Source organism: Anguilla rostrata, chromosome 7 (assembly GCF_018555375.3).
Source record: "Anguilla rostrata isolate EN2019 chromosome 7, ASM1855537v3, whole genome shotgun sequence".
NCBI lineage: Eukaryota > Metazoa > Chordata > Actinopteri > Anguilliformes > Anguillidae > Anguilla > Anguilla rostrata.
In genome coordinates, this window is record NC_057939.1 from 16,219,318 (window position 1) to 16,232,981 (window position 13,664).

At 40.6% G+C, this 13,664-nt stretch overlaps 1 protein-coding gene across 1 annotated transcript; it reads right to left on the reverse strand.

The window, feature by feature from the left end:
• Window positions 1–1,117: 1,117 nt before the first annotated feature.
• ldhba (lactate dehydrogenase Ba) lies at window positions 1,118–12,110 on the reverse strand. Its single transcript, XM_064343168.1, has 8 exons — window positions 11,921–12,110; window positions 5,843–5,979; window positions 4,938–5,055; window positions 4,667–4,840; window positions 3,476–3,649; window positions 3,181–3,298; window positions 2,396–2,519; window positions 1,118–1,789 (listed from the first exon to the last, which is right to left on the reverse strand). Exons 2-8 carry the CDS (start codon window positions 5,969–5,971, stop codon window positions 1,622–1,624), a joined length of 1,005 nt encoding a protein of 334 aa, XP_064199238.1. The 5' UTR covers window positions 5,972–5,979; window positions 11,921–12,110; the 3' UTR covers window positions 1,118–1,621.
• Window positions 12,111–13,664: the final 1,554 nt, after the last annotated feature.

Below are 13,664 nucleotides of genomic sequence, written 5' to 3' on the forward strand. Positions count from 1 at the left end.
CCATGGGTTTTTGAAATTTTATGATAACTGAGATATGTTCATTCCAATTTCCATATTACGCCATATGTTAAACATTGTCATTGTGTGTGTTAATTAAAACGTCCTGTATTCTGTTAAACACATATGTTGTCCAGTGAAATGGTCAAATGACCACCTTTAAGTAGACGGATTTGCTTTTTAACAGGATATTTTATGTGAAGACATTATTCATTTAATCAATCAAGCCTACGTTAATGTTAGGAAAATATTTTTTTGTTTGCATTATATTCGCGTAGCCAGTTTTATTGTGCCGGTGGCAACAATGTCCATTGTGAGTGCTTTTCGCCCATGCCTCTATTATATTTGAGCAAATAGAATTAGTGTCACCAGAAACCACAAGGGCGCGAGGAGTACAAGTTTTCTTTTCAGTACTTTTCATAATGGAAATGAGCTGTGTATCTTGAAACGATCAATGAGGTGGTTTAATCAGAAATAAAAGCGGATAAAAACAAACAGCTTGTATAATATTATCAAGCGAATGAATGCTTATCATATTTACTGCCGAATGACAATTGTTCTAACATTAACTCGAACACTCTAGAAAAAAGCGAACATTAGAAAATTTAATTGATTTAGTATGCCACTAAAACGAAAATCCAAACGATAGAAAAGAAAACCAAGTTATTCAGACAGCTCCTTGCCACCTCCGTCCTCAGTGCAGTCAAAAACGAAAATATAGCCTATTACGAGAAATTGTGGTTTGTATGGATGTGAGCGGTGGTCGCTGTGTTACAACTTCGAAGGAATTTTGTTAATTACATAGATTAAATGAAATTTCTGTGAACTGTGTGAGAATGTTCAAAATTCAGTAGAGATGACAGAATATAAGTTGCATTGAAATAAAAAAAAACCATACCGAAGAATAATTGATTGTTTTTACAACGTGAACGTGGCATGGCTTAATTTTTCATTCACTGTTAGTCATTTGTTTTTGTGCCTAAAGGGTTTGCAATAAACGTTCTCGATTTGTGCGATGGAATTATGAAATGGAACAAAACTCCCAGCACCCAAAATAATGCCTTGGCTGATCAATGGATCAAGGGGTCATGTATGCATGATAGACAAAAAACATACTAAATTATCAGTTTAAACGTTTTATTTAGGCATGGACACTGTGTTCACCACAAAGTACAACAGAATTGACAGTAACAGCATGTTTGAAAAAAGAATGACCAATCTTACGCTACTCTTTCGTGCTTTCCTGGTGAGCCTAGCAGAGAGAATCAGACGGTCTTTTCTTTCCCTTCGCTGCCAGTCACACAGAGTCTCAAAGAGAGCAGGTGGGGAAGGGAGTTAGGGTGCTATTCTGTAATGGTGCTTAAAAAATTAAAAAACAGTCACATTTTGACCTGATCACAATATATGTAGGGAATAAGGACACAAAACTACCCCTAAAGTGAAGTGAAGAGCAGTGGCAGTGTGTGGGTGAAATTAGGAGAGAGGTGAAGGAGTGTAGCAGCAATGGTAGGAGAAAGGTGGTGGAGTGTAGCAGTAAAGGTAGAACAGAGTTCGAGGAGTGTAGATGTGATGGATGTAGGCAGGTTTAGGAGCGTAATGTGCCCTCTGCTGGTCTGTCAGGGCATTACAGGTCCTTCAGATCCTTCTGGATGCCCCACAGAGTGTCAGCACTCTTCTTCAGCTGAGCGATCTCCTCATCCGTCAGGGTCATGTTGACCACGCTGTTGACACCTCCATTGTTCAGCACACAGGGCAGGCTCAGGTACACCTCATCTCCAATCCCGTACATGCCCTGTCAATGGACACAAAGCCTCCCAATGAACACATACAGTACATCATATTCTTTACTTCACATTATGGATGCTGGGTGACACAAGTGACTCCCCTTCACTGTAAATTATTTTAAATCCTTCAGAAGGCTAAAGGGTGCTACTTATACACACCTTATGATAATAATAATATGTATAATAATAATAATAATTATTATTATTACTATTATTATATGTGGATGAGTGTGTGTGCATGTGTGTCCATATTTGCATGTTTGTGTGTGTGTGTGTCTGTGTGTGTGTGTGTGTGTGTGTGTGTGCGTGTGTGTGTCTGTATGTCTGCTAACTTATGCTTATCCTCAACTACTTCAGTAAATATCCAGCTCTGCAAAGTGTACAGGGTAAATTGTAATACATGAACAGCCTAAGATAAGCAAATAAATGATGTCCTCTGGCAATGTTCGGTTGTGTTTGGCAGCATGAGGCAATATGTGGTTGAGTGTCACAGCGCATCTTGGCAAGCGGTTGTGTTTGGTCGTGCATGGCTGCATGTAGTAGCCTTTTGTAGAGCCTGGTAGCGTGTGGCTGTGTTAGGCTGTGCGTTTTGGTGTTTGGCTGTGTGCGTTCACCTTGACCATGGTGGAGACAGGGTGGATCCTGTTCAGGTTCTTGATGAGGGTCTCAGCCAGGTCAGCCACGCTCAGACCGATGGCCCAGTTAGTGTAGCCCTTCAGCCTGATCACTTCATATGCACTGTAACACACATGTGTAATTAATGTACAATCAATAATAGGATAGAATAGAATGTAAGCTTTAACTAAGGTTCTTACAATGCATTGTTATTGAGGTGCAAAATTTCTATGTGGGTTTCCCAAAACAGTGCATAAAGCAAGCAGAGCTGGAAGTGAGAGTTAGTTCTAGCAGTGATCTTAGGTCTTAGTGCTAAGGGTGTTTTGGGAAGTGTGGTCCAAATTGATAATGTCATGTAGGATGTCCTTAGGTTTATACAAGCTGGAGCAACCTAACTTATGAGGTAATTAATTATATAATTGAGACTCCATAAATTTCTCCATTACATTGTGTCCATTGAGCAGACCTGTGACATTCAGGAATTTATGGTAGGAACAATGTCTTAACATAAAAAGCAAATGAATAGTGGTGACTGAAGAAATATTTTAATATTAAGAAGTATGAAAAACATGTATAAAACCCAATGGCTACACTAATGTATACTTTTAATTTAACCACATTTACTCTCAAGTAATAAAGCATTAGATGTATTTTCCTCCATTTTTACTCATCTTTACTTTCATTTTTCTATAAAGAAAGCAATCTGTCTTAATATCATCCTAAAATTGAACTGTAAGAGCACTTATCTTACACTGAAGTCTATAAGTCTAGTAATATAAAGTACCTCTCCACCACCATCTTATGCGCGTCCTTCCAGTTCTCCTTGTCAGCATCAGTGCCAATATCAGGGTTCAGCTTCTGCAGATTCACCCCGGCAACATTGGCACCACTCCACACAGGCACTGAAACACATAGGAGACCCTCTCACAAGGTCAGCTGTGCTTGTCGGTCCCCTGCATGCACTCACTTTTCACTTTTACACTTTCACGTTTCAACTCTACCTTTGTGTCAAGAGATACTTGTCTCTTGTCACACACATACACACACACACACACTTCCACACACACACACACACTAACCGCTGGAGTCTCCATGTTCTCCGAGGATCCACCCGTTGAAGCTGCTGCTGTGGATGCCCAGTTTTTCGGCCATCAGGTAGCGGAAGCGGGCAGAGTCCAGGTTGGTCCCGCTGCCAATGACACGGTGCTTGGGCAGGCCACTGAGCTTCCAGGTCACATAGGTCAGAACATCCACTGCAGGGTGCAGGGACAGACTACTTAAGAAAACAGTGCACTGACTTAAGAGACAGTACACTATAAGAATACATTACTTAAGTTAAAAGCAGAGGTGTAAAATCCAGGTTCAGAAAGTAAAAGTCCTCCTCAATATTTGTTCCAAATCCCTGGATATGCTAATTAGCACAATTCTTCAGCCAGGTGGTAGAACTAATTAGTGAAATCGGCTGGCTGAGTTCATGAGTAGAAGAAGCATGTGGCAAGACTTTTGCGTTCTCACCCCCGGACTTTCCACCTCTGCTCAAAAGGAATGTAACAGCTTGGCAAAGGTTACAGTTCCATGTCTTCATACACTGCCTCTATTTACTGCGATATTCCTGTAAAGAACATGGTGAAGAAGTGAGTTTTTTCCTACCAGTAATTCAACTGTTTGAGGAACAAAGCTGTCAGGTTAATATAGACATTAATCTAGCCAGACTTGAAAACTAGAGGCTATATTTGCATGTGTGTGGCCGTGTGCGTGTGTGTGTGTGTTTGTGTGTGTTTAACAGCATATGTCCTGTGTGTACCTGGATTGGACACCACAATGAGTATGCAGTCAGGGCCATATTTGCATGTGTGTGTGTGTACGAGGCTATTTCCTGTGTGTACCTGGATTGGACACCACAATGAGTATGCAGTCAGGGCCATATTTGCATGTGTGTGTGTGTACGAGGCTATTTCCTGTGTGTACCTGGATTGGACACCACAATGAGTATGCAGTCGGCTATATTTGCATGTGTGTGAGTGCGTGCGCGTTTGTGTGAGTACGCATGTGTGTGTGTGTGCGTGTGTGTAAGAGCGTACGTCCTGTGTGTACCTGGATTGGATACCAGAACAAGGATGCAGTCAGGCCTATATATGCGTGTGTGTGTGTGTGTGTGTAAGAGCATACGTCCTGTGTGTACCTGGGTTGGATACCAGAACAAGGATGCAGTCAGGCCTATATATGCGTGTGTGTGTGTGTGTGTGTAAGAGCATACGTCCTGTGTGTACCTGGGTTGGACACCACAACGAGGATGCAGTCAGGGCTGTACTTGACAATCTGCGGAATGATGTGCTTGAAGATGTTAACGTTCCTCTGCACCAGGTTCAGTCGGCTCTCCCCCTCCTGCTGACGCACGCCAGCCGTCACCACAACGATGCGCGAGTTGGCCGACACGGAGTAGTCTGTCGCACAAAGAGACGCAGCGGGGAATACAGGTCAACAGAAGTCTCACTCAGCTGCTCGGTGCGTCTCATGGGGTCTCAGAGAGCCCTTCCTCACCTTTATCAGCAACGATTTTGGACGTCTTGAGGAAGAGGCTCCCGTGCTGCAGGTCCATCATTTCGCCTTTCAGTTTGTCCTCGATGACATCAACCAGGGCCAACTCATCAGCCAGCTCCTGCACCGACAAACGGAGAGACATTAGAGACCGAGGATTAGAGAAGGGGTGGATGGGAAGGTGTGCAATGCTTTGTCAAACACTTGGGGGGAGGGAGGAAAAGGGGCTGCTTTAACTAGTTACAAAGTGTGAGCAGAACAGCGCTCTTGGGCTGCGGCCTGCATTACATTACAGGCATTTGGCATGCATGCTTCACCTGCATAAGTATGTTCTGCATCTAGTGCTCTGACTAAATGGCTGTGAAACCTCGCTGAACTGCTGAGTGGAATCTTTTTTTTTTTGGCTGGCTTTGCTGAAGGATGCAGCCAAAGAACAGTCTAAAAAATGCAGAGTATTTCCGGCATTTCTGAATGTTTTTTTTTTTTAAATATTCAGATAACTACTAAGCTGTCCATACAGTTAGATCACATGAGTTACAACTAATATTCAAAGGAATCATGAAGCTCAATCTATTTGTTTTTCAAATGTATAAGCACTATAGCTGTAGTATCCACTGAGACAGTAATCACACTGCAGTTGTGTAGAGACAGCGAGACGGAATTTGTTCAACAGTAATAGAGTAACATTAATTCAGTAATCCTACACCAATCATGTACAGACCGTGAAACAGTGTTTTTCAGCTGTAACATAGTAACATTAATACAGTAATCCTACACCAGTCATGTACAGACCGTGAGACAGTATTTTTCAGCTGTAATATAGTAGCATTTATAGTAGCATTAATTCAATAGTCGTATGTCAGTCAAGCAGACTGTAACACAGCAGACGTTAAGCAGAGAGCTCTTACCCGCATCAGGATGCTGACAGCACAGGCCATGCCCACCTGTCCCACTCCCACCACAGTCACCTTGTTCCTGGGGGCCTCTGGGGGCCCGCTGCACAGGGGGGTGATGAGCTTCTGCATAACGGAGGCCATGATCCACTCTGGAGAGAGAGAGGCCGTCATGAGACAAGCAGCACACTCACACTCACTACTGAAAATGGTGACAGTAGGGCAACATGTGTACCCCCCTTCTCAAGATGAACAATCTCATTTTTACAAGAGGTCAGTGAGTTACAGTCCTACAACAGGCATGCTAAATGCTGCTACAGCACAGTGCCTTGAACCTGAAAGGCTTTGACAAACCATTACTCCCAAGTCTTTTTCAAATTCAGCACATTCCAATTTTGTTATGAGTAATCCTGCCTAATGTTTTTATTTCCCACATGCAGAACTTTACATGTGGCAATATTGAATTCATTTGCCAGGTTTCCACCCACTTCTGGATTTTGTTGAAATGTTCTTGGTTTACTTTAGTGAATTCAAAACTATTTTCTATGCCTCCCATTTTTGTATCATCAGCAAATTTGACTACTGTTCTTTCTATGTCCCTATCAAGGTCACTGATATAAATGAGGAAGAGCAATGATCCGAGCATTGGTCCTTATGGAACTCCACTTCCTACAGTTCCCTGCTCAGATAAAATCCCTCCTACTACACTTTGTATTTTACCTTGTAGCTAGTTCTGAATACACTTTGAAATACCTCCAACATTTTACTAAATTTTGCATGTTTCTCATGTGGTACCTAATCAAATACCTTTTGGAAATCTAAATATATAATATCATAAACCTTGTTATAATCAAAACACTCGGTAAACTCTTCAAAGAATAGCCAACCATAAGGTTTGTCATGCATCACCATCCCAGGTGGATCTGTAGCTAATATGAGAGCAATATAACAGACATTTTTTGGTGCTTTCCGTGACTTTTCGACAGTTTTGGATGGAAAGTGGCAACTTTAACGTAGCATGTAGTGTGATTTGCAGCCTATAGGCTAGGCATTTAGCATTTTCACCATAATGGCAAGTGCTGGGAGAAACAAAGCGCGACAATGTAGATTCTAGGACGTCCTGAGATCAAAATTCCAGTGGTTGTCAGTTGTTGCAGCTGAATTGTTGATCAGCTCTCCGTCCCCGTTTCAGTAGCGTGTCCTTTAAACCTCGCAATGTAGGCTACAACATGTTGTACCAAAACAAACTTTAAAGAAATAAAAACGGAACCAGGTAGACCAACAACATTATTTTATTGGACCTAATACGTGTTTCACAAAAAGCAAAAAGGCATGCTTGCTTACCGTGATCGAACAAAGTTTTTTTAACTTCACTAACTTGTTACTGTTGCTGCAGTTGCGGCTGTTATTTCAGTCGTTCGTGCATGGGATCTAGGCCTATTAATTCAATGAATTAATTTTTTTTTAACTTCCGCTTTTTCAGTTCTCCATTATTTTAAACAACTTTACAGCCACTGCGCCGTGTATTTAGCTAATAGGCTATTTCCGTGACAATAACCCAACCTTAATTATGTATATTATTAAGCGTATACCACACCTTGCTTCGACATTTTTTTAATTGTATATATAGGCTATTATAACGGCAATAGAAACGGAGAACACAGGGCAATCAAGCATTTTCACAAAACAAATTAAATAATTGAAATATTAATTAAAACTTAAATACATGTCCTGTAGAATCAACTCTTAAGTGAAGTTTTAATGCGATGCACAATTTTAACTTGACTTTAAACTGACATTTTGACTTAATTTTTAAAGCAACACTCAAGATGTCTTATTAGAATCACCGACAGCGGTCAAAGAACATCGGTGCTGATCCGGCAAAACTCTGCTCAACTGTTGAAATAGTAACCATTTCTGAAGCTAACATCATTACCCATAAAACAACAAACTGTTAATGCTGCTATGTAAAAACGACTAATTCACGGGAATTTATTTTCGGTAGCCTTCGGTAGAATTTATTTTTTCCCGAGTAGCTACTGTAGAGTGCTCCAGCAGTCCTTGTCTCGAGTCGTATCCCCGAGTACCCGTGGCCATCCCTAAGACACACACACGCACACACACACACAGCTCTAACATGGACCACTGCTAACATAAGCATCATTACTCCCTTTCTCTCTCTGTCTCAGACACACACACACACACATTTAAGCAAATAGCTAGGGTTAGGGTTAGCACAAGCACCTCTGAGATGCAGCTTCATTAATACACCGCAGATTCTGCCCGTTCACCATGACTGTTCAGAGGACTGACCATACTGCTAACCCTCACTGGAAAGGAAATGGGGAACCATTAACCACAGCATCCTGTCGCCCTTACAGTGTACTTCTTCTAAGCAGCAATAAAGGGGATGCTGGGTCACACCACAATAATAATCACACATGCTCAAGTTAAAGACCTCCAGCACAAGATCACTACCCCAGGGATGGTCTAGAAGACAATTCACTGATTAGGAAGTATTAGAAAAATAAACTCAATACTTGCTCTGTCTGCCGAAACTCCGAGCTGCCAGACACAGACACCACCACGTAATTATCATGGCGGACAAGGAGACGCAGGATGTCCTGAGCCCCTGGGTCGATTACACCTAGCCTAGCAGAAACCTATCAGGGGTGATCAGGAGGGGACTGCACAGCACCCTTCGCGCAGTTCACACATGCGTACCAGCACTCTGCCATCACTTTAATCCCCTGGCCAGCCGTCTCTCCGATCCTGTACATAGCTCAGTAATCCTCCACCCAACCTGGCCTACACAGGTTCCCGGGGAGAGTAATCCTGTGGCCAGCCAAGCCTGCAGACGAGCCCAGAGGGCCTGTCAAAAGCCTGCTCCTCCGTTTGCCATTCCTGCGGCAGGAGCGGGCACAGCTAGCACGCTGACCTTACTGCAGCGCTGCGGCAAGAATGCATTTTGGCTGCACGCCAACTGTCCTAAATAAATTTGGAACATTGCTGCAACGTGGAGAAGAAAGAGGGAAACTTGTGTTCAAAAAACTTTTATAATTATGGGCAATGGCAAATCTGAAGGAACATTCCAAGTTGTAACTACACATTACATTTGCAAAGCAGCATTTTTGAATCACCTTGAGAATTACCATGATTGATATGGGGGATAACCAACAACGATACAATTGCTTACCTTATCTGCCATATATTTTACAATACCCACAAATACAATGTACATCTTCAAAGCTCATCCTCATTATTATCCCGTTTAATCAGTATACTATCCTATTATGCTGGCCCACAGTAAAAACAGTGGACAAAACTGACTACTGTATATGAACAGCATTCATTCATAAAGTGGAATATTGTCATATTAGCTGCAATCAAAAATAAAAAACTCATGTTATTTTAGCTGGAATAGTAAAAACTGTATTTCCCAATACATTGCTAGCTAGCATAAGGTGCAATTTACTCTTGGCAATGTCAAAAACAGTTCAATCAAATTTAATAAGTGCCTGCAGGCCTGATAATTTCACTGAAAACCGCAAACATAGTAGAGCTCAGTAAAAACCTAATAGATAATTACATGGTGCTACCTTTTACAAAATGTTTAGTGTGTCAAGATAATCTACAAACAGATGAGGTAGGCATGTTTTTTTTCTTTTTTTACCAGTTTACTGAATTTGATTTGTGATTAAAAGGATTGTTTCCAGTAAGAAATACTTCTGATGTCATATTATTTCAGTATGCTAGTGTGGTTCAGTACAGTTTCTCAGTCAACTAAATAATATTATTAATTAACTCGTGTAGAAGATCCAGCTAAAACATTTGCCCATGAATCAGTGACATTTAGTTTTTATGTCATAAGATGCGGGTACAAAACCACTTTAATGACCCAAGCACTTTATTAAATCCATTTGGTAATTTGCACCACATACAGTAAACTAGCCATGGGAAACCGTGGGGGGCTTGTCTTGTCACAATACTGGGTTTGCAAGCTGTCCAGTGCAAACTGTGCATAATTGGGCACACTGCCCAGGGAGGGAGCATTCTACCAGGAATGTCCTGGGTCACTGCACAGCCTGCATGGCAGACAGTGGATTAAAAAGCAGCAGGCGGCAGCACACAATGCACAGAAGAGCATGTGCTTGTTTCTGAGCTCCTGATTTGACAGACGGAATTGCAGGGATGGGATGGGTTTGCAATTGGTCATGCCAAACTTGGAGAAGATTACTGGGGACATAAAGTATATACATACATACAGAAATAAGATAAATGAGTTAAATGAAAATAAACATTCACAGAAGCTAATGCATGCGTTCAAACAAACATTATGAAATTCTCAATATAAGTTCCTTGCTAGCTGTGCCAGCAGTTGGTTTGGAAGGGTTAGAGCAAGTAGAATAACGTGAATAGCTTGCTATGTCTTTTTGTTTCAATGTGTTTTGTTTTTCTGAAGGAAAAATCTGGTTATAATTGCTTTAACATTACATATGGATTTTAAGAAACTTAAACCTATTAGTAATTATACAAAACCAAATAAATATTTAGTTCTCATATTTCCATCTTCAGAAGTGCCATTATTAGACACTGATATGTGTTGTAATTACTCTGTGACAATGCAGACTACAGTGCTGTCGGCAAATTAAAGAGTACAAAAACCAAGTATTATTATTCACTATTTATTTAGGCTATTTATTTATTTGTCCACTGCCCATTGTATATTCACAAAGCACGCGAGGTGCTTTTCACTTTAACGTGCAATGTATACAATTAAGGAGATAAACCATTATTAATAGGCTATCAAATAATTATCAACGAATCGGTAACTCCAGTGCTTATAACGAGAATACAGTGGGCCAGCGTCAAGGTTGGTAATAAGCAGCGATAGCCACAGTAGGCTAACCACCGCGTGTGGAAAGCGGTTTTTTTTTATTTTTTATTTTTAATAAGCTGTTTACTACGGGGACAGAATTCGGATTTCATAACGTGACAGTCTGCATGAGTAAAATAATAAAATCGATAGAAACTCGAAATGAAAAGCGTCAAGGTCACAAACGATTGTCCCAGCTAAGGTCGATATTTCTGCAGCTTACTTTATTATATGACACGCTATCAAGAAGTAATAAAAAAGGAATGAGACTGAAATAGAAATGTCCTAGCCTACATTTTTGCTACAAGCATTAAGTAGCCTATGTCTTACAACAGAAGCACTGGTACTGTAATTAAAAATAGACTGGATGCTGAAAAATGCCCGTATATTCAGAAACATTGCGAACTTCTTGGAATTTTCCTACAAGCGATCTATTCCATCTGTTAACGATTTTTGATGTGGAGGAACTGTCCTTACAATACCCCTAGTTCTTGGCTATTAAGTTACTGATCTTACAAAGGCCGTCAATATGGTTATTCATATTCTAGTTTTGTTATCATGTTTTCTGTCGCGCTAACCAAAATCTTCCCGGACCCTGTTCTAAGAGTCAGCTAACAATGCAATCATTTTATATGCGGCCATGAGACCTGTAGCTAGATGCACGTCGTTGTGTAGGAAGTCTCACATTCCATCGTTAGGCGATACCGCTAGAATAGCAATGCGAAAGACTGTGATGCAGCGACGCACAATGTCAAGTTCATCTGTAAAATGGAGGAAAGATGGCCGATTCCGCTTTAACTGTACACAAAACGAGATAAAAAAGTGATGTCTATATTACTCGTCAACGAGTTACTGCTCAGAATTAACACGATTTCACAGTAAAACGACCAACAGCTTTAGCCGTATCATTTACTCTGTTTAAATTGGCAAAGTAATGCAAAATATTCGCTTTTATGGCGTTTATCGTACGCAATGGGTTTCCTTTTATAAAGTAAGATATATTCACTCCTATGGGCCTATCCATGGATCGGTACAATGAAATATACCAATTGATGATTTTCAAAGTAGGAGAAAGCATACCAGAAAAAGCAAATTTAATAATTCGTGATGTACGATGGTATGCCTAAACTACTCGTTACGGTATCCTCATCATTCGTCATAGAGATAAGTCAAATAAATACTCTCAAATTTAAAAGCAAAATGGCTTTAATACATACATTTTTGCAGAGAGATTAATACTGCGTGTTCCCTTGGTTCCAATAAGGCTGTAGAGAGGAAGAATGCGTCACTTCGGTTCAGGAAGGTTCCGTGAGCAGCAGAGTCAATGAGTGTGCGCGTGACGAAGTGCTGAGGCTGAAATTGAGCAGAGGTTGGGTGGGAATATTAAACGGCTTTAACGGGAGGGTCGTATCAGACTAGCCACAGAGCAGGACTGATATGGGCAGTCTCTGCGTATATAAACTCTTGAAGGGAATGTTGAATGTGTTGAAAGACACACTGCCTCCTCGGAAATAAGTTGGAGAGAGTCCAAGTTCCTGTTCAGGAGAGAAAACCTTTTTTCCATGAACAGGTGTCCTGCAACACCTCACAGTGCTTTATGCTTCATTGACAACTGCATTGTGGCCTGATAGAATTCTGCTTTTCTATTTGATAAAACTTTCATGTTTTTATTTTGCACACTTCAAATTACTGTAGATTATTATTAGAATCGGTGTTAACTCAATATATACAGCTAATGTCAACAATGTCTTATGGTAGGCTAACTGAACACACTTGTCTACGGCACAAAGAACATTGTGTTCCAATCTGAACTCATCTGTATTATCATTATAGGTAGAATAGCTAATTTCTAAACACACATGCAGTAAAGGGAGACTCCAAAGCAAAAGTACTGATGAAAACACAAAATGATAGATGCACACACTTCAGAGACAATGGCTGTATTTCTTCAAATCTTCTGAAAAACACAGCTTTAAAACAAATTGAGTTACATACTACTTATAGTTTATAGTTGTGTTGACTGTGACCAGAAACATATCTTTACATTACAGAAGCTTACTTTGCATTCTTTATTGTTATTTCAATTATTCCAACCAAACGTAGTTTGCAATAGTTGCTATTTTTTGCTATCTTTGATTGGATTAACTTGTTTCAGGTGTTATCTTCCCAGAATTCAAGAGATTGAACAAGAAATAACCAATTTCCCTCAAAAAACGAAACATGCACTTTTCTATTGTGAACATTGTGTGAATAGCACAAAATCCAGTTTATACTGATTACAGTTTTACATGCTATCTCCCTGCTGGGGAGAAATTGGTGTGAATGCAGTTTCTACAGCTGTGGGGAGGATGTTTGTGGTTATCACTGTTTTTATAGCTGTGATTGGGGTAGTCCTATAGAACTTAGCGGGTAATGTTGCTCAAGTTCAATTTCATGACTATAAAGGATATTCATGTTCAAGATCACTGTCAGAAGTAGGCCAGGGAGAGTGAGTGCTGTGATCTGCTGCACCAGTTAGACTGCCTGTTTTACCTTATAACATGGGAGCAGAGCCAATGTGTGCTGAAAATAACAAAAGCTCAGAAACACATTATCCCTAACTCCAGAATTATATTGAACTTTAAATTATTTTAGTGTATGTAACCTCTAACTGCTGTCTGCACCGTGTCTTATTCTCCCTCTACTCAATGTCTGTAACTTCTATGTTGGTTCTTACTACTGTCTCTAGCTGCACTGTATCTAGCTTTTGTCTGTAAGTCCTGTACGTCATTGACTGAAAGCCTCTTATCTCCAGCATGGGAAGTGTGGCTGATGCTGTAATTAGAACCCCAGTCACTTGCTATCTTTGACCCTGGAGATTAATTTCCATTTTCAGTGTCCCATGAAGAACAAATGAAGTGTTTGGAATAGCAACTGGCAGGGAATTCCTCCTGTAAGCCACTGTACATAGAAAAGGGCTTA

What these genes read in the sequence shown, in the direction of transcription:
- ldhba (XM_064343168.1), bottom strand. Translation starts at nt 5,971, where the DNA reads ATGGCCTCCGTTATGCAGAAGCTCATCACCCCCCTGTGCAGCGGGCCC. An exon ending in CAAAATCGTTGCTGATAAAG is followed by an intron (nt 4,841 to 4,937) that starts GTGAGGAAGGGC and finishes TTTGTGCGACAG; the next exon opens with ACTACTCCGTGTCGGCCAAC. An exon ending in AGAACATGGAGACTCCAGCG is followed by an intron (nt 3,299 to 3,475) that starts GTTAGTGTGTGT and finishes TATGTGTTTCAG; the next exon opens with TGCCTGTGTGGAGTGGTGCC.